The sequence below is a fragment of the Mus pahari genome, chromosome 12, assembly GCF_900095145.1.
Source record: "Mus pahari chromosome 12, PAHARI_EIJ_v1.1, whole genome shotgun sequence".
Taxonomy (NCBI): Eukaryota; Metazoa; Chordata; class Mammalia; order Rodentia; family Muridae; genus Mus; species Mus pahari.
In genome coordinates, this window is record NC_034601.1 from 19262777 (window position 1) to 19282851 (window position 20075).

Here is a 20075-nt window from a genome sequence, read left to right on the forward strand (position 1 = left end):
CACACACACACACACACACACTCACTGTAGGTGGCACTATTCACACACACACACACACGCATTGTAGGTGGTACCATTCACATACACACTCACTGTAGGTGGCACCATTCACATGCACACATGCACACACACACACACACACACACACACACACTTACTCACTGTATGTGGCATCATTCACACACACACATGCACACACACACACACTCACTGTAGGTGGCACCATTCACACACACATGCACACACACACTCACTCACTCTAGGTAGCACTATTCACACACACACACACACACACACACTCACTGTAGGTGGCACCATTCACACACACATGCACATACACACTCACTCACTCACTCTAGGTAGCACTATTCACACACACACACTCACTGTAGGTGGCACTATTCACACACACACATGCACACACACACACACCATAGGTGCCATTCACATACACACTGTAGGTGGCACCATTCACACACATGCACACACACACACACTCACTGTAGGTGACACCATTCATACACACACATGTACACACACTGTAAGTGGCATTCACACACACACTTTAGGTGGCACCATCCACACACACACACACATGCACACACACACACACACTCACTGTAGGTGGCACCATTCACACACACACATGCACACACACACTGTAGGTGGCATTCACACACACACACTGTAGGTGGCACCATACACACACACATGCACACACACACACACACACTCACTCACTGTAGGTGGCACCATTCACACACACACATGCACACACACACACACTCACTGTAGGTGGCACTATTCACACACACATGCACACATACACATGCACACGCCTGTATGAGTGCGTGTACACACACACACACACACACACACACACTCACTCACTGTAGGTGGCACCATTCCCTAGCAGCCTGCATTCGTGGGCCCCTCTTTGCTTCCTGAGCATCGATGTGATCTTACCAGTTGCTTCAAGTTCCTGCCACAGTGCACTGTACCCTGTAAGTGTGAGAAAGAACAAACGTCTTGTGCGTTAAGTTTCTTCTGTAGAGTATGTCATTACAGCAACAGAACAGAAACTTTGACACCCAGCACTTCGGGGAGGGAGCCTGTTCCGGAAATCGCCAGTGTGGTCTTCTCTGCTGCAGCTACAAACCCAAGCCTGAGGACAATAAACTTCCCCAGCAACGCCAGGAGCTGGTCAACAGTGGAGGTCTTGAGCTAGGATCTTTTGCACGATCTCACTGAAGTGGGGCCCTGTTCCGCAGCAGAGATTTGTTCAGTCTCTACAGCCACCCACAGTCCCGGGGCATGGTCTCGACGATGCTTGGGAGCACTTCTGGACTATCACTGAAGGGTAGCAATAGGGGTGTGCCAGTTCCACAGCCTTGGTAACTGTAAAGCTGGTGAATTCTGGGTGTCCCTGGAGGCTTTCTCTCCGACTCCATCCAGAATTCGCAATATCACTCCCCCAAACCTTTCAATTCTGAGAGGCTCCATTATTTTCTTAAGCTATGCTGTACAATAGAAAAGCTGTGCCCAGGACTGTGCAGGAACAGGGGCATGGTGTTCCAAGGAGTGTCTCTGCCCCCAGGGGCCCAGGCTGGCCATCGCCCAGCCCAGCGTTCTTAGCTCCTTCCAATCTCCATTTGCTCCCGTCAGATAAGGTGGGGTTTTCTTGTCTTGTTTTTCTTTAGTCAGCAAGATTGTGATGAGGATCAAAGCTTTTGGATCCGACAGTGCTCCGCTGACCTAGAAAGAGCACTGTGCTCATTAGCAGTATTATTTGAAGGGCTCTAGTAGAGGTTGGCCTCCTTTGTCTGAGAACAGGGACAGGACTTCCACGTTTATCAAGAAAAACTGGAAACGTACAACTCAAAGACAGCCAGAGTTGGAAATTTACGCTCTCAAGTGGGACCTTCAGTCACACCCCATAGACCACAAGTCACTTGGGTGAATGAGTTACAAGAAGAGAAAAGGGTTCTAGGGAGAACAGTTCCAAAAGACAGCGGGGCCTGATTTTCTCGGGGAGTGGGGGGTGGGGGGCGGGTGAGGGGGTGTGGGGGTGTGGAGGGAGTAAAATAGCCACTGCTTGTCCTACGCTGCCACCTTGTGGCCATTCTCCAGACCACACAAGTAAAACTAGTCTCAAAACGGGAAGCCGAAAGACTTGCTGAGACTGGGAAAAACAGTCTAGGATGAACTGGTAATCCCAACTGGTCATCCTAGGCCAAGTTATCAGCCATAAAGAACATACAGACAAGAACAACACTGCTGTGTTTATACGTGTGTGTGTGTGTGTGTGTGTGTGTGTGTGTGTGTGTGTGTGTGTGTGTAAGAATGATAAAGGAAATAAGAGGTTATGAATTGGAGAGTGGCAGGGCACAGGAAGCTTGGACGGAGGAGAGGAAAGAGGAAATGTTGTAAATAGAGTGCACATCTATGAGAGTAAAAAAACAAATAAAATGCAAGTAAAGACCAAGAGGAGAGCTGGGAGTGGTGTTCCACGGCTATAATATCAGCACTAGGGAACTGAGGCCCACGTACTGCTATGAGTTTGAGGGCAGGATAAGATACAGATACATCTACCTCAAAAATAAGTGGATGAAGGAGCGCATCTGAAATCCTTAAAGGCATGGCCATTGCTTGGTTCGCATTGGGCCAGGTCTGCCGTGAGTTAGTTAAGAAGGGGTAAGCAGAGAAGAGTACGAGCCAGGCAGAGATGCTGTCCTCTTGAGTCAGACATTGTTCATCTTTCTGTGTGACTATGGGTCATGTGTGCCAGGCAGAAATAATAGCAACATTAGCAGGTGGGGCACTGAATTGTCTCACTGCAATAAAATAAGATAAAAATAAAGAAAATGAAACGAATGTTATAAGGGATGAGTTGGGGGAGGGTCACATCTGGTAGGGGTGCCTGCTCTGAAGGCGTGAGGTTCAACTTGAGTTCGAATCCCCAGCACCCGTGTAAACAGTCTAGCATGGACAACTATCCCTTTAATCCCAGTGTTCTATAAGGTGGAGGCAGGAGGATGGCTGGGGTTCTCTGGCTTCCAGCCTAACTCCATGTTCAGTGACAGTATCAAAATGAAAAGTGATAGGGACTGGATACCTCATGTCCTCCACATGCACAGATACGTACACCCGATCCATATGTGTGTAACACACACACAAACACACACACACANAGAGAGAGAGAGAGAGAGAGAGAGAGAGAGAGAGAGAGAGAGAGAGAGAGAGAGATTTAAAAACTAAAAAAGGCATGTGAGAAGCCAGCCCAGGGTATTCTATAAAAAGAAGAAAGAAAACCAACCTGAACCCTACAATACAACTCTGCCCGTCTCTACCCCAAAGGGGTTGAGACTCTCATGATGGCGGCCCTTCTCTCTTGTGACTCGCAGCAGCAGATCCGCACTCTGATCTCTGCATTGCTGGGGTCAGTACATCGTGCAAGCCACCACAGGCTCAAATCAAGGTGATGGAGCCATGATCACATGGGCACCAAAACAGCCAATTTCTTACCATTAGTTGATTGTCTTGCGTATTTATTACAGTGACAGAAAGCTGACGACCACAAGCCGTCACCCACAGCTCATTCCATCCTTAGACACTTGCTGCAAAGCCTTCTCTCCAATCAGGCTGAGCTTGGTTTTTGTGTCTCTCATCCACTGGTCATAGCTTTCTCCCTTCAGCTTTGCCAAAGAAGCAGTCAGACAAATGAGGCTATTTGACAAAGACAACCTTTGGGGCAGTGGTTCTCAACCTTCCTAACACTGCAACCCTTTAGTACAGTTTCTCATGTTGTGGTGACCACCCCGCCCCCCACCCATAAAATTACAAAAGTTACTTTTGTTGCTACTTCATAGTTTTAGTGTTGTTACTGTTATGAACCGTAGGTAGTGTAAGTAGCTGTGTTTTATGATGGTCTTAGGCAACCCTCTGAAGAGATTGTTGAACCCCAAAGGGGTTGCAACTCACAGGTTGAGAACCACTGCTTTAGGGGATGGGTAAGATTTCTGGAGACAATCATAGCAGTGTAAGGCAACACCTATAATAGAAATATCTAACATGGGCATCTGAAAATCTGTGTCTCAGACCTTAGAGACTGTGTTTGCTTTCTGGCATTTAGTGTTCTTTTCCAAATGATAAAGGAATTGAACTGCCAGACCACCTTACAACACTTACAATAACAAGTAGCAACTGTGAAAGAGTCCCTTAAGAGTACAGCTCGCCTGGCTGTGATGACTGGTAAACCCGAGATTGTCTTCACAAGTTGAAATGCAATGAGCGATCATAGTCTCCAGTGAGAGAGATTTTCACCCACCTTGAAATGCTGTATCCTATAAAATTCTGATGGTTTCTATTTCATAGATACTAGCTTGAGGTTGACCTGTTCTCATGTCTGTATAACCCAAGTGCCCTTGCTCACCAAACACTATGTTGTTCACTGATGTTTATTTGTGAGACCCGCCAAAGGTAGAAATGACAAAACTAGTTAACATTGGAAAGAAGCATCTACTGGGCTGGGGCCAGCACCTCTGTCCCTGTCTCTCCTCCTCTGAGGCAAGAAGCCCTTGGTGAGCTCCTGAGAGGTCTCTGAGGCCACTTGTCCGGCCCCGAGAAGGAACTCAAATCTCAAATCCCTGGACCACTAGTGGGTGACAGAAACACAAGAGGGAGAGAGTTGTGATGCTGGGGCCGTTTGTGAGAACTTTTCACCAAGTCTGCTTTATAAGCAGTCTCCACTGTGAGTTTAATTGTGTCCCTTTCAAAATTCATAGGTCGAGATTTTTATCCAGAGATCTGAGAACCTGCCACTGTTTCCAAACAGGTTTGTTACATAGCAATTAGTGTGACACTTACTTTTCTTATTGTTGTGACAAACATACTTAATAAGTTACTTAGGGGAAGAAGGGACTAGTTAGTTAGTTAGTTTGCTTGTTTGTTTGTTAGTTAGTTAGTTAGTTAGTTAGTTAGTTAGTTAGTTAGTTAGTTAGTTAGTTAGTTAGTTAGTTAGTTGATCTGGAACTCTAGCCACTCACATTTAGAGTGAGTTTTCCTGTCTCAACATAATTTAGCTAATTCCTCATAGACACTCCTAGAAAATTGTCTCCTGGGTGATTCTAGCTATTGTCAAGTTGATAATCAATAGTAGCTATTTCAGGTCCACCCCTCATCAACTTGACACCCAAGCATGTCATGTGGAAGCCATAACCTTCCATTTCTTGTCCCCAAAGGCTCAAGGGCATTTCCTAGTACAAAAGGAATTCTGTTCAACTTTAAGTCCCCATAGCCTTTAGCAATTCCAACACTTTAAAAGTCCAAAGCTTGAGTCTCTTCTGAGATTTAAGGCACTCTCTTAGCTGAAAACTTCTACTTTTGAGAAAGCCTATTTGCATAGTTCTGATAGATAACAAATGCACAGAGTAAGCATTCCCGTTCTGAGATGGAGAAATGAGGACGTAACGAAGTTGTACCAGACCACACCAAGACCAAACCGTCATGAAGCTCTCTCTCTCTGCTTAGGACTGAAAGCTTGCATAACATCACCTGCACAGAAAGGAGCTGAGCACAGTCACAGCAAGGACCACTTCCTGACACCACTGTTCTGTAGTAGCTACTTTTCTCCTTGCTGTGACCCAATCTCCAACAAAAAGAGAGGTAACTTTATTTCTGATCACAGTTCAAGGGAGTATAAACTGTCATTCATGGTGAAGGCATGGTGGCTGGAGAATAAGGTGTCTAACCACATTGTATCCAGCTAGGATACAAAGATACATGAGAGCTGGTTGCCCAATTGACTTTCTCCTTTCTTCTATCTCTCCCTCTCCTTCTCCCTGTGTGTGTGTGTATGTGTGTGTGTGTGTGTGTGTGTGTGTGTGTGTGTGAGAGAGAGAGAGAGAGAGAGAGAGAGAGAGAGAGAGAGAGAGAAAGACAGAAAGACAGAGAGAGACAGATAGAGACAGAGACAGAGACAGAGACAGAGACAGAGACAGAGACAGAGACAGAGAGAAACTGAACCCAGGCCTTCAGCGTCAGACCACAGTTCATGAAATGGTGTCATTAACATTTAGGGTAGGTATTTCCACCTCAATTAAACAAATCTAGAAATGTCCTCACAAACATGCCCAGAGGTTTGTCTCTTAGGTGAGTCTAAATGCTGTCACATTGAAGTAAATATTGATTAGTACAAGATTATTAATACCCACAGGCGTTACCCACTGTGACTGATGAGCCTTTGTATTTTCATTAGGGTTTTCCCTTAGCTTTACATTTTTCTTCTATATAATAGTTCTGCACATTTGTTGGATATATGAGTGCTTTTGCCCTTAAAGGCTTTTAATAATCAAATCTACATGTCCCCTATCTTGTGTATCATATCTTTACAGTAAAATTATGTAACATACTTTCTTTTACCTATTTTTTGAAATATTTGATACAATATTGTTAATAATAGTTATTGTTGTGTGCACTAGAACACCACAAATCATTCTCTTTTTCTGAAAATCAGTCTCACGAAATGGCTCCATCACATTTAGGGAAGATCTCTCACCTCAATTAACCAAAAGTCTCTCATAAACATGTTCAGGGGTTGTGAGCCTAGCTCTTGTCCTGTTGTGCCTGTTGGCCATACTTTCCTAACAGAGTGAGCTCCAGGTTCTGTAGAACCCATTCAACTACACACAGTAGGCCCCTCCGTTGTATACCACATTTTCCTTATCCATTCATACATTGGTAGATACTAGGACTTTTCTACTAATTCCTTTCTGTGATTTGTGCTGCGCCGGATATGGTGCTAGGCTACGATTGTGTTCCCTCTAGATGAGCAGCCCTAGCCGTCAGAATGCTGGATCATCTGCTAACTTGGGTTTCTAATTTTTTGAGGAATTTTCATACTGCTTTCCATAATGGCTTTACTACTTTACATTACCAAGAATAGTGTGTAGAGTTCCCCTTTCTCCTCGCTGTGCGCAGCCTAGTACTTGCCCCCCCCCCTTTGCTAACAACTGTTCTAGTAAAGTAAAAGCTCACTGTGATGTGAATTGTATTTCCCCGGTGAGTGACAGATAGTACTGAGCACTTTTTCATATTTCTCTTGACCATTTAAATGTCTGGATAAATGTCCATTCATGTTTATAACATTTTTAAAAAATATATTCATTTATTTTATTTATATAAGTACTCTGTACCTATCTTCAGACATACCAGAAGAGGGCATCAGATCCCATTACAGATAGTTCTGTGCCACCATGTGGTTGCTGGAAATTGAACTCAGGACCTCTGGAAGAGCAGTCAGTGCTCTTAACCGCTGAGCCATCTCTCCAGTCCATTTATACCATTTTTATATCACCACCACCATCATCATCATTCATGTAGTAGTAGTAGTAGTAGTAATAGCAGCAGCAGCAGCATATTCGTGTTTGCAGACACATAGGCCTGCGATGATCAGAAGACAGCTCTGTGGATTGGGTTCTCTCCCTCCATCTTTAAATTAATTCCTGGGAAGAAACTCAAGTCGCCAGGCTCATGTGGCAAACGCCTTCACTCACTGAGCTGTCTCACCAGCCCCTGCACTGATTTTGACTCTGACTTTTTTTTCTTCTCACTACTGAGTAGCTTGAACCTCGTATATGATCCAGGCACTAACCCTTTGCTGAAGCTTTTTGGTTAGTTACACCATGTGTACATGAGAGTGTGCACGTGCACATGCACACTTGGAGAGAGAGAGAGAGAGAGAGAGAGAGAGAGAGAGAGAGAGANAGAGAGAGAGAGAGAGAGAGAGAGAGAGAGAGAGAGAGAGAGAGAGAGAGAGAATGTTTTCACAAGCCGGAAGAGAATCAAAGATGGTCAGGCAGCCATCAGAGGCTGTAAGAGAAGCTTGGAACAGATTCCTACACAGCACTCGGGAGAAACCACCCTGCTGGCACCTGGGCTCAGAAAAGCCAGCCTCCAGGACTTGCCCGAAGCCCTTCAGATTGTCTTACTTTGATACAGCAGCCTGGGCAAACGTCAGAGATGGTCACATCGATAAAGATAGCTCTTTCCAAACAGATGAGGCCCTGCCATTCCATGGAGAGGCCCAGGGCTCTTGAAACCTTCAGGATACTGATCTGATCGCTGGCTTAACTGCTCAGCAAGGTTGGCCACCACATAGTGAGCGCCCTGCGAGAGCAATGTGTCATTCCCTCTCAAGGTCCCAGGATCCCTAGGATCATCATTTATTGGTCATCATCTTAATGCCTTTTGGTATTTTTTTTCTACATTGTTCATGTTATAGTTTTCAAACATAACTGAAAATGTTCTGAGGGCCTGGATCACACTAAAAACCTAACTCTGGAATTAAGTGATCTCTCTGATCAAAATTCTTACAGTGACCATTGATGTGATGTCTTCCTGTTCTTGGTTTGTTTTTCTTGACTATGTGACTATTATAGTCCCTAAAGAGCCTCAGTTACCATAGTCAATGCTTCTGACGCTGTATATGCTTGTTACTTAATCAAACCTGCCTGTAGCTTTGTATGATGTCACACACTTTATACATCACACAGTTTGCATGATGTCACACACTTTGTATGATGTCACACATCATGTATGTCACATGCTTTGTATGTCACACACTTTATATAATGTCACACTCTTTATGATATCACATACTTTGTATGATGTCACACACTTCGAATCTCAGCCATGGGGAAGCTGAGACGAGATGACAGCAAGTTCAAGGACAGCTTGAGTATGCAGTGAGTTTGAGACAGACCTGAGCTACATAGACTATCTTCGGGTCTGTCTTGTGTATTAAATGTTCCAAGCAACCATTCATCTAGGGTGGTCAGTTGCCAAAGGTGGGTGCTACGGTGGTCCTCCAAGCACTTCAAGTTCCCATCTGAGACTCCAAGCCTTTTCTCACTTGACGTCCCTCTACACAGATGTCTGCTTTCCTAGTGCCCATGGACGTGCTCTCCCTGTTCAATCAAAGTGACCCTGATCACTACACTGGTTGTGTTGTGTCTCATGACCCTGGCAGGATAGAAACCCCCTTTCTCCTCTTTAGGGATTAGAGGAAGTTAGTCTTCTCTATTGGTCACGGTATTTTTGGTAAACCAAGGTTTGTGTTTTTCCTTGGAGGAATCCAGGGAACGAACGTCAGCCACCATTCATTAAGAAGTTTAGACATGCAGCCAAGGAAGTGGTTCAGTTGCTTTGTGAGGTTGGCCAAGTGAGTTCCAATCTCCAGAAACCACAGAAATGTTGGTTTGCCTTGGCAGCTGCCTACAACCCTGTCACTTGGAAGGTGGATATTGGGGGTCCCCAAGGGCCAGCTGGCTTGGTAGGCTGACCAAATCAGGAAGCTCTGGATTCAAATGAGAGACCTTGCCTCAATAAATAATGTGTAAAAAAGACTGAGGAAGATAAACCACATGGCATCCACTTATGTAAATATGGGTCCCCACATGTAGGTGAATACACATACGCACACACAAACACACACACACACGCACACGCACACACACACACACACAACCTCCAACAGCAGTATCTGCTTTGTTAATTATAACCAGTTACAAATTTTGCTTTAGTTTAACACCAAATTAAATTTTACTCCAAAGACTATGAGTATGGGAAAGCAATAGTAAAAAGTGTGTGTATCCTTTATGAAAGTCACAAAGCTATCGTCAGCAAAACCACCTACTGTGAAATGCAGCATATAGACTGGGCAGCATTTTATTGTAGAGCCATTATTAAAAATGAAACTGGTAGCTATTGTAAAATCCTCTCCAAAGTCTGAAGTCACCTTCCAGAGTACTCTTCCTTTACTTTTTAACCCCCGGAGCTGGTGTCACTAACTGTTGTGAGCTGCCTGGTGTGGGTGCTGATAAGTGAACTCAGGTCTTCTGGAAGAGTCGCGAGCTTCCTCTGCTGAGCTACCTCTGTAGACCCTGCTGATGTTGTTCCTTATAGCCAGTGATGCAAAATGATCAAGTTGCTATAAACAAATGTGTTTTGATTTCCTACCTTTTTTAGGGAGCACTTCAAAAGCTTCGTTACTTAGCAGTTTCACACCTGAATTTAGCCAAAAGAGGGAGCTAATACTCAACAACTTTCAATCATCCCAACTATTAGTTTGACTATAGACATTTTCCCCTTTGCCACTTCAGAGATTAGTAAATGACCCATGTGTGTGCATGCGTGTCATTTTCATAAAATATGAAATATAAATATGTATGAAATATGGCTATCAGCATAAACTGCGCTCTTGTTCCGGGAAATAGGAACCCGCACAAACTAGCCCATGTAAGGAGAAGGTGCTGGGCACAGGTACCCTATTATAAGTAGGTGTAGGAGATATTGGGTATCTTAGAAATGTAAGTCCAGAGGCCTCCAGATGATAGCAGGCTCCCCAGAACCCAGTACTGGAACATCATCTTATTCTGGGAGCCTTGCTCTGGGGCTCTGCCAATGACGTGACCTGACTGCCGCTCGGGGGGCAGCTTTTCCCTCTTTCTCTACCCCGGTTCCATCTTCTTTTTTTGTTGTTGTTGTTTTGTTTTTTGTTTTTGTTTTTCAAGACAGGGTTTCTCTGTGTAGCCCTGGATGCCCTGGAACTCACTTTGTAGACCAGGCTGGCCTCTGAACTCAGAAATCCACCTGCCTCTGCCTCCCGAGTGCTGGGATTAAAGGCGTGTGCCACCACGCCCGGCAGTTCCCTCTTCTTAATGCTTTCCCAGGTATGCATCTGGAAGAATGCAAGACAATTTGTTATCAATTACTACTGTGAGTGAGGCAAAGAAATTAAAATAAGAAGCCTAGGTCCTAAGCATTGGCTGAACTGAAAAGTCTACAAAGCGCTAGGTGTGTGTATGAACTTGAGCAAGCTGGACACTCAGCTGTGTGACCCTGGGTAGGCCTTATTCATTTCATCATTACTAAATCAGAACACAGACCGGCTCCTTCCTAGGGTTGGAGTTAGGGGGAGCCTGGTCTCCACACTTGCCCAGACACTAGATGGCAGCAGACTGTCTCCCTCAGTCACCTCACAGGTCAGAAGAGTCACTTAATGAGAGAGTTCTCACCACTCTGCCACTCCTTAACAGCTCTGCTTGTGTGGACTCACCCGGTCTACAGGCCTGCTACTGTGGTTTAGGTATACAGTCAAGTCCCCAAGCCCTCCAAAAGCAACTGTTTTAAAATGCTTGTCCTCAGTTGGTAGCACTATTTTAGAAGGTTCTGGAAACTTTAGAAGGTGAGGCCTATGTGGAGGAGATAGGTCACTCAGCACATGCCCTTGGGACAGTGTCTTCTTCTTTCTCTCTCTTTGCTTCCTGTCTGTCATGATATCCTGTCTCATCACAAGGTGAATTAGCAGAGCCAAGGACAATGGACAGGAACATCTGAAGTTGTGACCTTAAAGATATCAAAACTGTGAGCTTAAAGACTTCAACCCTTCCTTGCTGGAATGGGAGTTCTGTCATAGCAGAAGGAAACCTGTGCACCTCAGTTTTCCACTCCACTCTAGCTAGAGTCATCTGGGAAGCAGGAACCTCAGCTGAGAGAATGCTGCCGCAGACTGGCCTGTAGATAGTTTCTAGGGGGACAGTTTCCTGATTTATAATTGATGTGGGAGGGTCCTGAGCAGATGGGCCAGGATTGGATCGGAAGCTGAGCAAGCCACGGGGCACAAGCAGGCAACGTTCCTCCATGGTCTCTGCTTCCATTCCTGGCACCAGGTTCCTGCCTTGAGTTCCTGCCCTGGCTTCCCTCAGTGGTGGACTGTGGTCAGGAAATGTAAGACCAATCAACCCTTTCTTCCCCAAATTGCATTTGGTCTATGTTTTATTATAGCGAAAGAAAGTAAACGGAAGCCAAAGTTAATACACCTTCCTCAATACACACTTCAATCTGAGGTCCTAATAAATCTTTCCCTCAAAAAACTTCAATGATGCAGAGAGTATTAAATACATCCTGGTGTTTGAGACACCCGTGTGTGTCTCTGTGTGCATGTGTGGGCGTGGGTGTGTGTGTGTGGGGGTGTGTGTGTGTGTATATATATATATATGTTTGTGTATCTCTGTGTGCGTGTGTATGTGTCTGTGTGTCTCTCTGTGTGTGTATGTTTGTGTGTCTGTGTGTGTATGTTTGTATGTCTCTGTGTGTGCATGCGCGCGTGTGTGTGTGTGTGTGTGTGTGTGTGTGTGTGAGTGTGTGAGAAAATGCATTCACTCCATGATTTTGTAATAAAATTCTCTCTCCCCTTGCTCCTGGCTATACTCTTAATCACTCTGTTTAGAGGTGTTTTCCTTTTACTTATTATTAATCATCGGCTGACTGCAGTAGCTCAGTCTTTGATCTCCCTTTTGTCGGAACACCACCCTCCCCGGCTGCTCCTCCGTCTCCCTCATAAATAGGAATGATACAAAAACAGCCTCTCGGGGAGCAAAGGGAGCCTGGGGCCAGCTTCCCTCAGGTCTGTGAATTGTCATTCCTGAAGCTGTCTATTCTGTAAGTTCTTCTGCCAGGTTTCTATGGGAGCCGAGGGATCGGTTTCTCCCTTTTCAAAGAGCAGGGTGAGCTGAGGCCTCGAGCTGGCAAGTCCTTTAAAGTCATTTTCAAAGGAAACCTGAGCTGCAAGGCCTTGCGGTTGGCAGAAGGTGGCGTGACTTTCTGAAGCTCTCTCTGGGGCTTTGGGTGGGCAGCTCCCCTAGCTGCTCAACACGTGCCCAGAGACTGCTGCAAAGCCACTGCCAGGAGCTGACCAGTAAGTAGGCACGTGTTCCCTCCCCACTGCCACCCAGGAACAGGAAGGGGATGCAGGCTTTCTCTAACTGGGCCCATTACCAGAACCACACTTGTCTCCCCAGTTCTCAGATCCTGTCAGTCATACTTGGCCCTTGGGGTTTTCTGAGGTAAAATAACAATGGGTGCCAAAGCCGGCCAGCGTGAACTTACATCTGAATCATGGATTCATAAATGGTCTCGTTAATCCAGTCTACTCTTGGAATGGGTTGGGACAGAGACCCACAGCAAAAATAGTGACCTGACGCACACAGGAGGAGGTGGCTGAGTTCCGACACTGGGGTAGAGGCTTGCTTGGCCTCTGGCCAATCATAAAGCTTTCAAGTCTGTAAATGCCTGTCGGTCACCCAGGAGACTCTAAATGCGTGGATGCTGAGAGATGTGTGTGGCTTCAGCCAGATGCCTTTGACCTGCCCTGGGTAGCCAAGTAAAGAAAATATGTTTCTAAAGCCAGAGTCATGATGGGACTTCTCACTTTAGAAAAGAATAATCTCAGAGCCGAGAGAGGCTATGATTCGTTAGAGGTCGGAGAGACTATGATGCTTGTGTCTAAAGAACAAGGTCTGCAGTTATTAAGAGTGAGGCTTGGAGCTGGGGAAGGGTCCATTCAGATACCCTACTTGACCTCCAGGCCCAGTATCTAGGCTCTGTAGCTGATCCTGGTGTTCAGGACCAAAATAGGCAGGAAGCTATTGGACAAGCCCCAGTCTGGCTTTCATGCCAAGCTCCTCTCCCACACCTCACTGGCCAGCAGGCCCCACTCCCACCCCTTTAGAACATTTCCCACCAAAGCAAAGAGGCTGGATCGACTCCGATCTCTCTCCATGCAAAGACAGATCCCCAGAAAAAGCCGGCTCGACTTTTCAATGTTTTATTCTTATGTTTTGTACAGCTCTATTTTACAACGCACTAATGCAGTTTAGACACAGCCAAACCCTGTCTCCGGAGTAATTATAACGACAAGCATGACGCAGAATGTGGGAGGAGTCAAACATTCCCAAAGAGAGTTTAGTTAGTGACAACTTCAAGTCCCTGTGTCTGCCTACACTTCAAAAAAGGGATGGCACGCACCCGTCCATCATTGAAAACTTCCGTGTAAAAAGGCACCGTGAGGACACGTTACAGGTATGTACAAACTGAAAACTGGAACAAAAGTATACATTTCTCCTTCTGCGGCTTTTTTTTTTTTGTTCTTTTTGTTTTTAATACACACTTTGTAAATTGTAAACCTTCACTTGCAAAAAAATACAAATACACGGAGGCATTTTAGACAAAATATTTTCTTACTTATACAGACGCAATACTTAAAATAGTCTCTTAAGTGCTCTTTCTCAATAAAGATTCTCAGATCCGTGTCTGCCTGCAGATACAAAACCGAGCCTTTAACACAGTTTTATATTTTCAATATATCTTTTTAGGTTTATATATTTATATTATATATATATATATATTTATATATTTACAACTCTGCCATATATTCCTTCACCTTTGGTTAAAAAAATTAAAGCCCTCTCTTTGACAACATACTGAAGTCTTGTCTTTTAAAACAATACACATTTACATACAAAAGAGATCTCTGTTCCTACAGAACATTTACATTCCTCGGGTTGCAACCTGTCAAGTCAGAACTTCTGCATTCTCCCCTACTTTGATATAGAAAATGAGTTTGCTTTTTTTTTTTGCTGACGTGGTTTGCCTTACACATAGGAGAAGAAGCAATAGTATTGTCTTAATGTTTTATGGCAGTGTGGGAAAGGGAGCTGCCTTGGCTCCCGGTCCCGCAGACCCCACCCCCACCCCCACCCCAACTATGACTTGCACTAGTGGATGAGAGAGGCACTACATCATGGGATGACCTTTGTAAAGTGTTACAGCATCCTTTGGGTAGATTCTGAGGAGGGGCTGGAGAGAAAAGGGAGAACATTCCATGCTTCAGCAGGCTTTGGGGAGCTCCGGAGGCAGGTCGGCGGCCGACACGCGGTATTGCACCTTGGTGTTGGTGATGGCGCCATGCTTCTGGCGCAGATGAAGTCGCAGCTGGCTTTTGTGACGAAAGTGCAGGTTACACTTCTCACACTGAAGAGACACCAAAAGCCAAGGGTTAGCTGTCATCCACTCAAGACACACACAGTCAGTGCTCAAAAGCCCAGAAGAGAGGCAGGCATCTCTGTGAGCGTCAGGTGGAGTGGAGGCAGCTCCTCCCTCTCAAAGGGCAGATTTAGAATCCATACAAATCTTGGCTTCCACTGGAGGTTAAGTATACACTATGCAAACGCCCCAGCCTTCCCTTCAGCTCACGTGTCCCTCGGGCTTGGGATGTTCTTCCCTGACTTAACTGCAGGAGTACAAGTCTTATCCAAAAGGTAAGTTCAGATGCACACACCCCTAATTAGTAACATTTCTGAATCAAAGATAAAATAACCCATCTCTTTCTAGCTCTCAGAGTTTCAGCCTTGCCTCACAACTGTCCTGGTGTACTGATGTCTTCATCACGTGGCTAATACTTTGAAGTACTTCTCACCCAAACTTTGCTGTCTTCCCTATGACTTAGCAGAAGACACCTCCAGAAAACTGCAAGATTCATCTGATTGCAATAGCACAAACGAATTAAACAGCAGAGATCCATGGGCATTCTTGAATCTGGGAAATGTTTTTTTGTTTTGTTTTGTTATTTTTTTTAATTTCCAAATGGCGTAAGTCCCCTGTACCTGTGTCACCTACTGCTGTGTATACTGGCCATATCATCTGTCAAGACTGGCTTTCCCTTCTGTAAGGGATTGGGTCAATCAAACCCAAACATCACTTTCTTTTTGTTGTTGTTGTTTTGTTTTGTTTTTCGACACAGGGTTTCTCTGTGTAGCCCTGGCTGTCCTGGAACTCATTCTGTAGACCAAGCTGGCTTTGAACTCAGAAATCAGGCTGCCTCTGCCTGCTGAGTGCTGGGATTAAAGGTGTGCGCCACCACTGCCTGGCCAAACATCACTTTCAACTCTTACTGCCACTAAGACTAAAATTCTAGCAGTTCAGGATGCAGCTATGTGCTTGAGAAACTCAAAGCAACAAATGAATTAGTTCCCTAAACATGGCCACCTTATAATGTAGGCACTATTTTCCAAATCAGTGTACAGGTGACGAAAGCAGAAGGCCCTACGGGTGAAGATAGCTAATTTTCCAAGAAACAAAGAGCAAGGACAAAGACCTTCATTCAAAGCTTTAGAAGCAAGTCAACGAAAGAAGGCACATGTTGAACCTTGCCATCGGGTGCCAGTGAACCATTCGATGATTCGCTCTTGCGCCCGGCAGCACCTAAAGTGCTGCCATTGATGCCTCAAAGCATCCTTTTATGACTCGCAAAGGCTTGAGCGTGGCTGCCCTCCAATTAGATTTTATTTACGTCCTGTTCTTAGCACTGCGTTAGACCTGCAGGCACCTGCTCTTTCTTTTGAATTTATCCTTCTTGATACACATGTATTCTAAACTATATCTATACCACAGGCATGCAAGTACCTGGGGAGGCCACAAGAGGGAGATGAATCCCCTAAACTGGACTTTAAAGTGGTTGTGAACCACCCAATTCAAGTTCGGGCAACTGGACACTCTTCTGCAACCTCAAGTGCTCTTAACTGCTGAACCACCCTCCAGTCCCAGCCAGCTCGTTCTTGAAACAGTATTTTTTAATATATTGGCTCTGTTTTTTTTTTCTTCTTTGCCATATTTCTCTGGTTGCTCTACTCCTAAGCTTCCTTTAACACCTTCACTACACCTCCATACCTATCTAGTGTGGAGGTATGCTGGAGATGCTCAGAAAACATTTGTGGAATGAATGACTAATCTGATTCTATATTTCCTCTCCTAAGGCCCAGGACCAATGCCTCCGTGTCATAGATGAACACACTGAGACCTGGGATTGTTGAAGACGGGAACTTGGACAATCAAGCGGGCCTAGATCTCCTGACCACGTGTACACTAGAGGTTGGAGCAAGCGGCTCTGCTGTCCACTTGATGTGTACCCCTCCTGCCCTCCCCCCCCACCGCCCTCCCCTCCACCACCTACCTTCCACCCCCCACCCTCCACCCCACCCCACCCCTGTCCCAGGTCACATTGCCAGGAGACACGGGGTTTACGTACATGGTAAGGTTTCTCTCCTGTGTGGATGCTGTAGTGAACTTGAAGTTTTGAGTTCTGTGTAAAAGATTTGCCACATTCATTACATTTGTATGGTTTCTCTCCTGTGTGGATGCGCAGGTGACTCTTCAGGGTCTGAAGGTGCCGGAAGCGAGTGCCACAGATTTCACAGGGGTACGGCTTCTCTCCAGTGTGGATGAGCACGTGGGCACGGAGGTGGGCCACCTGAAAGGGGAGCACAGCCCAACGTGAGAAGTGCTGCCAGGGTACCGCTGCCTGCCTAGGGCCAGGTCCCCATCTCCCACAGGGTCCCTTCGCCATGCTACCGTGCTCACCTGCACAAACCTGGCCCCACAGGTTTCACATTTGTAGGGCTTTTCTCCAGAGTGAATTCGAGTGTGGGTCTTCAGGTTGGCTGGCCGATTGAACTGCGCTCCACAAATGTTACAGCGATAGGGTTTCTCACCTATGGACAAGACGAATGAAAAAGGAAATCATCTTTAACCCCGGGCTCCACTGACTCTTAATTTCAAGGCAACTACTTCCATGCAAGGCCAGGAATGCCTCTCCTTCCCTACAGGGAGGTCAGAGAGAGAATCTAGGGCAGAGGCTCTCAACTTCCTAACGCTGTGACCCTTTAATACAGTTCCTCATGCTGTGGTGAACGCCCCCTCCTAATCACAAAATTATTTTCGTTGCTATTTCATGACTGTAATTTTGCTACTGTTAGGAATCGTACTGAATCATATTGTAAATGTCTATGTTTTCTGATGACCTTAGATGACTCCTATTAAAAAAACGTCATTCAACCCCCAGGGGGGGTCTCGACCTACCCGTTGAGAACCACTGATCTAGGTGCCTACCACACACGCCAACACCCCTAGCAAGGGACAAGGTCAAGGAACAAGCAGTTGGGCACGGTGGGGTGAAAACTCCATACAAAGGACACAGTGAGAGAGGTTTCAAGAAGTGTGACCTGCAGAACCACCATTGTCATTAGGGTCACTGCCTGTGGGGCCTGGGCAAGACCCAACCCTTCTCCGGGCCTCAGTCTCCCTCTCTTTGAATGGGCGGAGCTGATTCAGACAACCTGGGAAGATTCTTCTGGCTCTTGCCTTGGCCAGCCTGATGCAATATCCACTCACTCACCAGAGAGATAAAATCAGGCTGCTCTAGTTTCTCTCTCAGAACATACTTTTCCACTTGTGGCAACTACAGCTGTATTCCATTTGCTAGCAAGGCAGGGTGTGGGGCTGAGCAGAGAGGCTGGGCAGAGGAAACCAATCTACGGCTGAGCCTTCCACCGTGGAAAGTTTTGGGGATAATGGGGCCACCGAAAGAGAGCTAGTTAATGCTCACAACAAGGAGGCCGTGAGACACGTCCCAGGAAGAGGAACGTTAAGTTGGTTGATAAGTCCTGGACCCTTTGAGGTTTTTCTTCTTAGCTGGCTTTACCCAAACCCCAGTCCACGTTGCCTCTATCAGCTATCAGCATTAGTCTCTTCACTCAACCGGGGGGGGGGGGGGAACTAATGTTTCAAATCCCAGCCAAGGTGGAGAAGCAGGACAAGAACCACAGAGGAAGAGCAAAGAATAAGGAAAGAGACAAGACGGGGTTAATCCTCTGGGTCAGTGGTTCTCAAGCTTCCTCATGCTGTGAGCCTTTAAGACAGTTTCTCCTGTTGTGGTGGCCCTCAACCATAAGATTATACTCATTGCTAATCCATAACTGTAATTTTGCTTCTGTGGTGAAACATGACCTAAATATCTGGTAGGTGGGATTTATGATACATGTGACTCCCGAGAAAGGGTTATTTGACCCCCACAAAGAGGTCAAGACCCACAGGTTGAGGACTGCTGCCCTAGTTGAAGCCAGGGTGGGGCATGCATCCTGCCTCCCTCTAACCAAGTCCCCAGGTTTGTCCTAAGATGGATTGCCTGGAACCAATTGTGGAGCCCTCGGCGTGGGACAAAGCCATACCCGTGTGGACGGTCTTGTGACTGGCGAGGTTGCCTTTGTAGCGGAAGGAGGCCTGGCAGCGGTCACATTTGTATGGTTTGTCACTGTGCGTCTGCAGCGTGTGCCTCTTGAGCGAGGCCTCCTCAGAGAAACGGCAGTCGCATTCGTTGCAGAAGAAGGCCCCATTCTCTGCAGGCACACGGGAGGGACGCCTTGTTAGCATGAGGAGACAGGGCAGGGCCCGGAAGCCTCCCTCCTCTGGAGCTCTGCCAGTGTTTTTCACTAGATCCTGAGCTCCTCCTCAACGTTTATGGGAACCCATAGGACCAGTGGGGGCTTTTATTTTTCTTAGCTTTTAGAGTCTCGGCCAGAGAAGAGCAAGACAGGAGACAGATTGAATCTTAAGGTAAACACGTTTCACTCCAGAGACTCTCCTTCGGGCCTCACAGCCTTAGGTTTTTCTCCTCTGGGAGCTCCGAGACACCTGGCATACAGGTTCGTAGTTCAACTTGTATTCATACATAGCAGTCCTGGGGCAAGACGCTCTACCTCCCTAAGCCTCTCCCGGTCTCTATCTCCGAAGCAAAGCTACTAAGCCTTGTCCTGTCTACCCCTAGGAACACACTATACAGTGGAAAAGAAAAAGAATGAAAACCTAAAGGGCCACGAGACACAGATCTAATTCATTTACCCTGCAAGTCCCCTCCCCCCCAGAAGGGACTGAAGATGAAGACCCCCACCACCATCTTTGTGCCTATCTAGATTCCATGTCTTCAAAGCCCATCTGTAACCCCAGGACACTCAAAGGTGGCAGAAAGGCAAACAGAGGCCCAGTGACAGGAACTGGAAGGCAGAATGAGAAAAATCATCCGGAGACAGGCAGGCACAGTCCCTGTGCTCCCCGACTTGTGAGCTTGTGCCAAATGGCTCACTCTAAGCCCCTTCATTATTCTGCCATAATCTTCTGAGAATGGTCTATCAGCGTCATTTAACCCTGACTATATATTTCCTGGGCCAGAAAACAAACAAAAAACAAAAAACAAAAAACAAAAACAAGAACAACAAAAAAAAAAAAAAAAAAAAAAAAAAAAAAAAAAAAAAAGGTAACTAGAGCTAAGATGGGACTTTTCACCAGGTTAAAAACCGAGGGAGCCAATCCTGACCACGTGGGAACGCTAATTTAATGATCTCATT

The 20075-nt window shown here is 46.0% G+C and overlaps 1 protein-coding gene across 1 annotated transcript in view; it reads right to left on the minus strand.

The window, feature by feature from the left end:
- Nucleotides 1-14615: 14615 nt before the first annotated feature.
- Bcl6 (BCL6 transcription repressor) overlaps nucleotides 14616-20075 on the minus strand; it is a 23286-nt gene continuing 17826 nt past the window's right edge. The window contains exons 7-10 of the mRNA XM_021209834.2: nucleotides 18903-19070; nucleotides 17257-17387; nucleotides 17013-17146; nucleotides 14616-14875 (exon numbers count right to left, since the gene is read on the minus strand). Coding sequence (XP_021065493.1) covers nucleotides 14728-14875; nucleotides 17013-17146; nucleotides 17257-17387; nucleotides 18903-19070 — 581 coding nt within the window. The 3' untranslated portion in view covers nucleotides 14616-14727. The remainder of the gene's footprint in view (nucleotides 14876-17012; nucleotides 17147-17256; nucleotides 17388-18902; nucleotides 19071-20075) is intronic.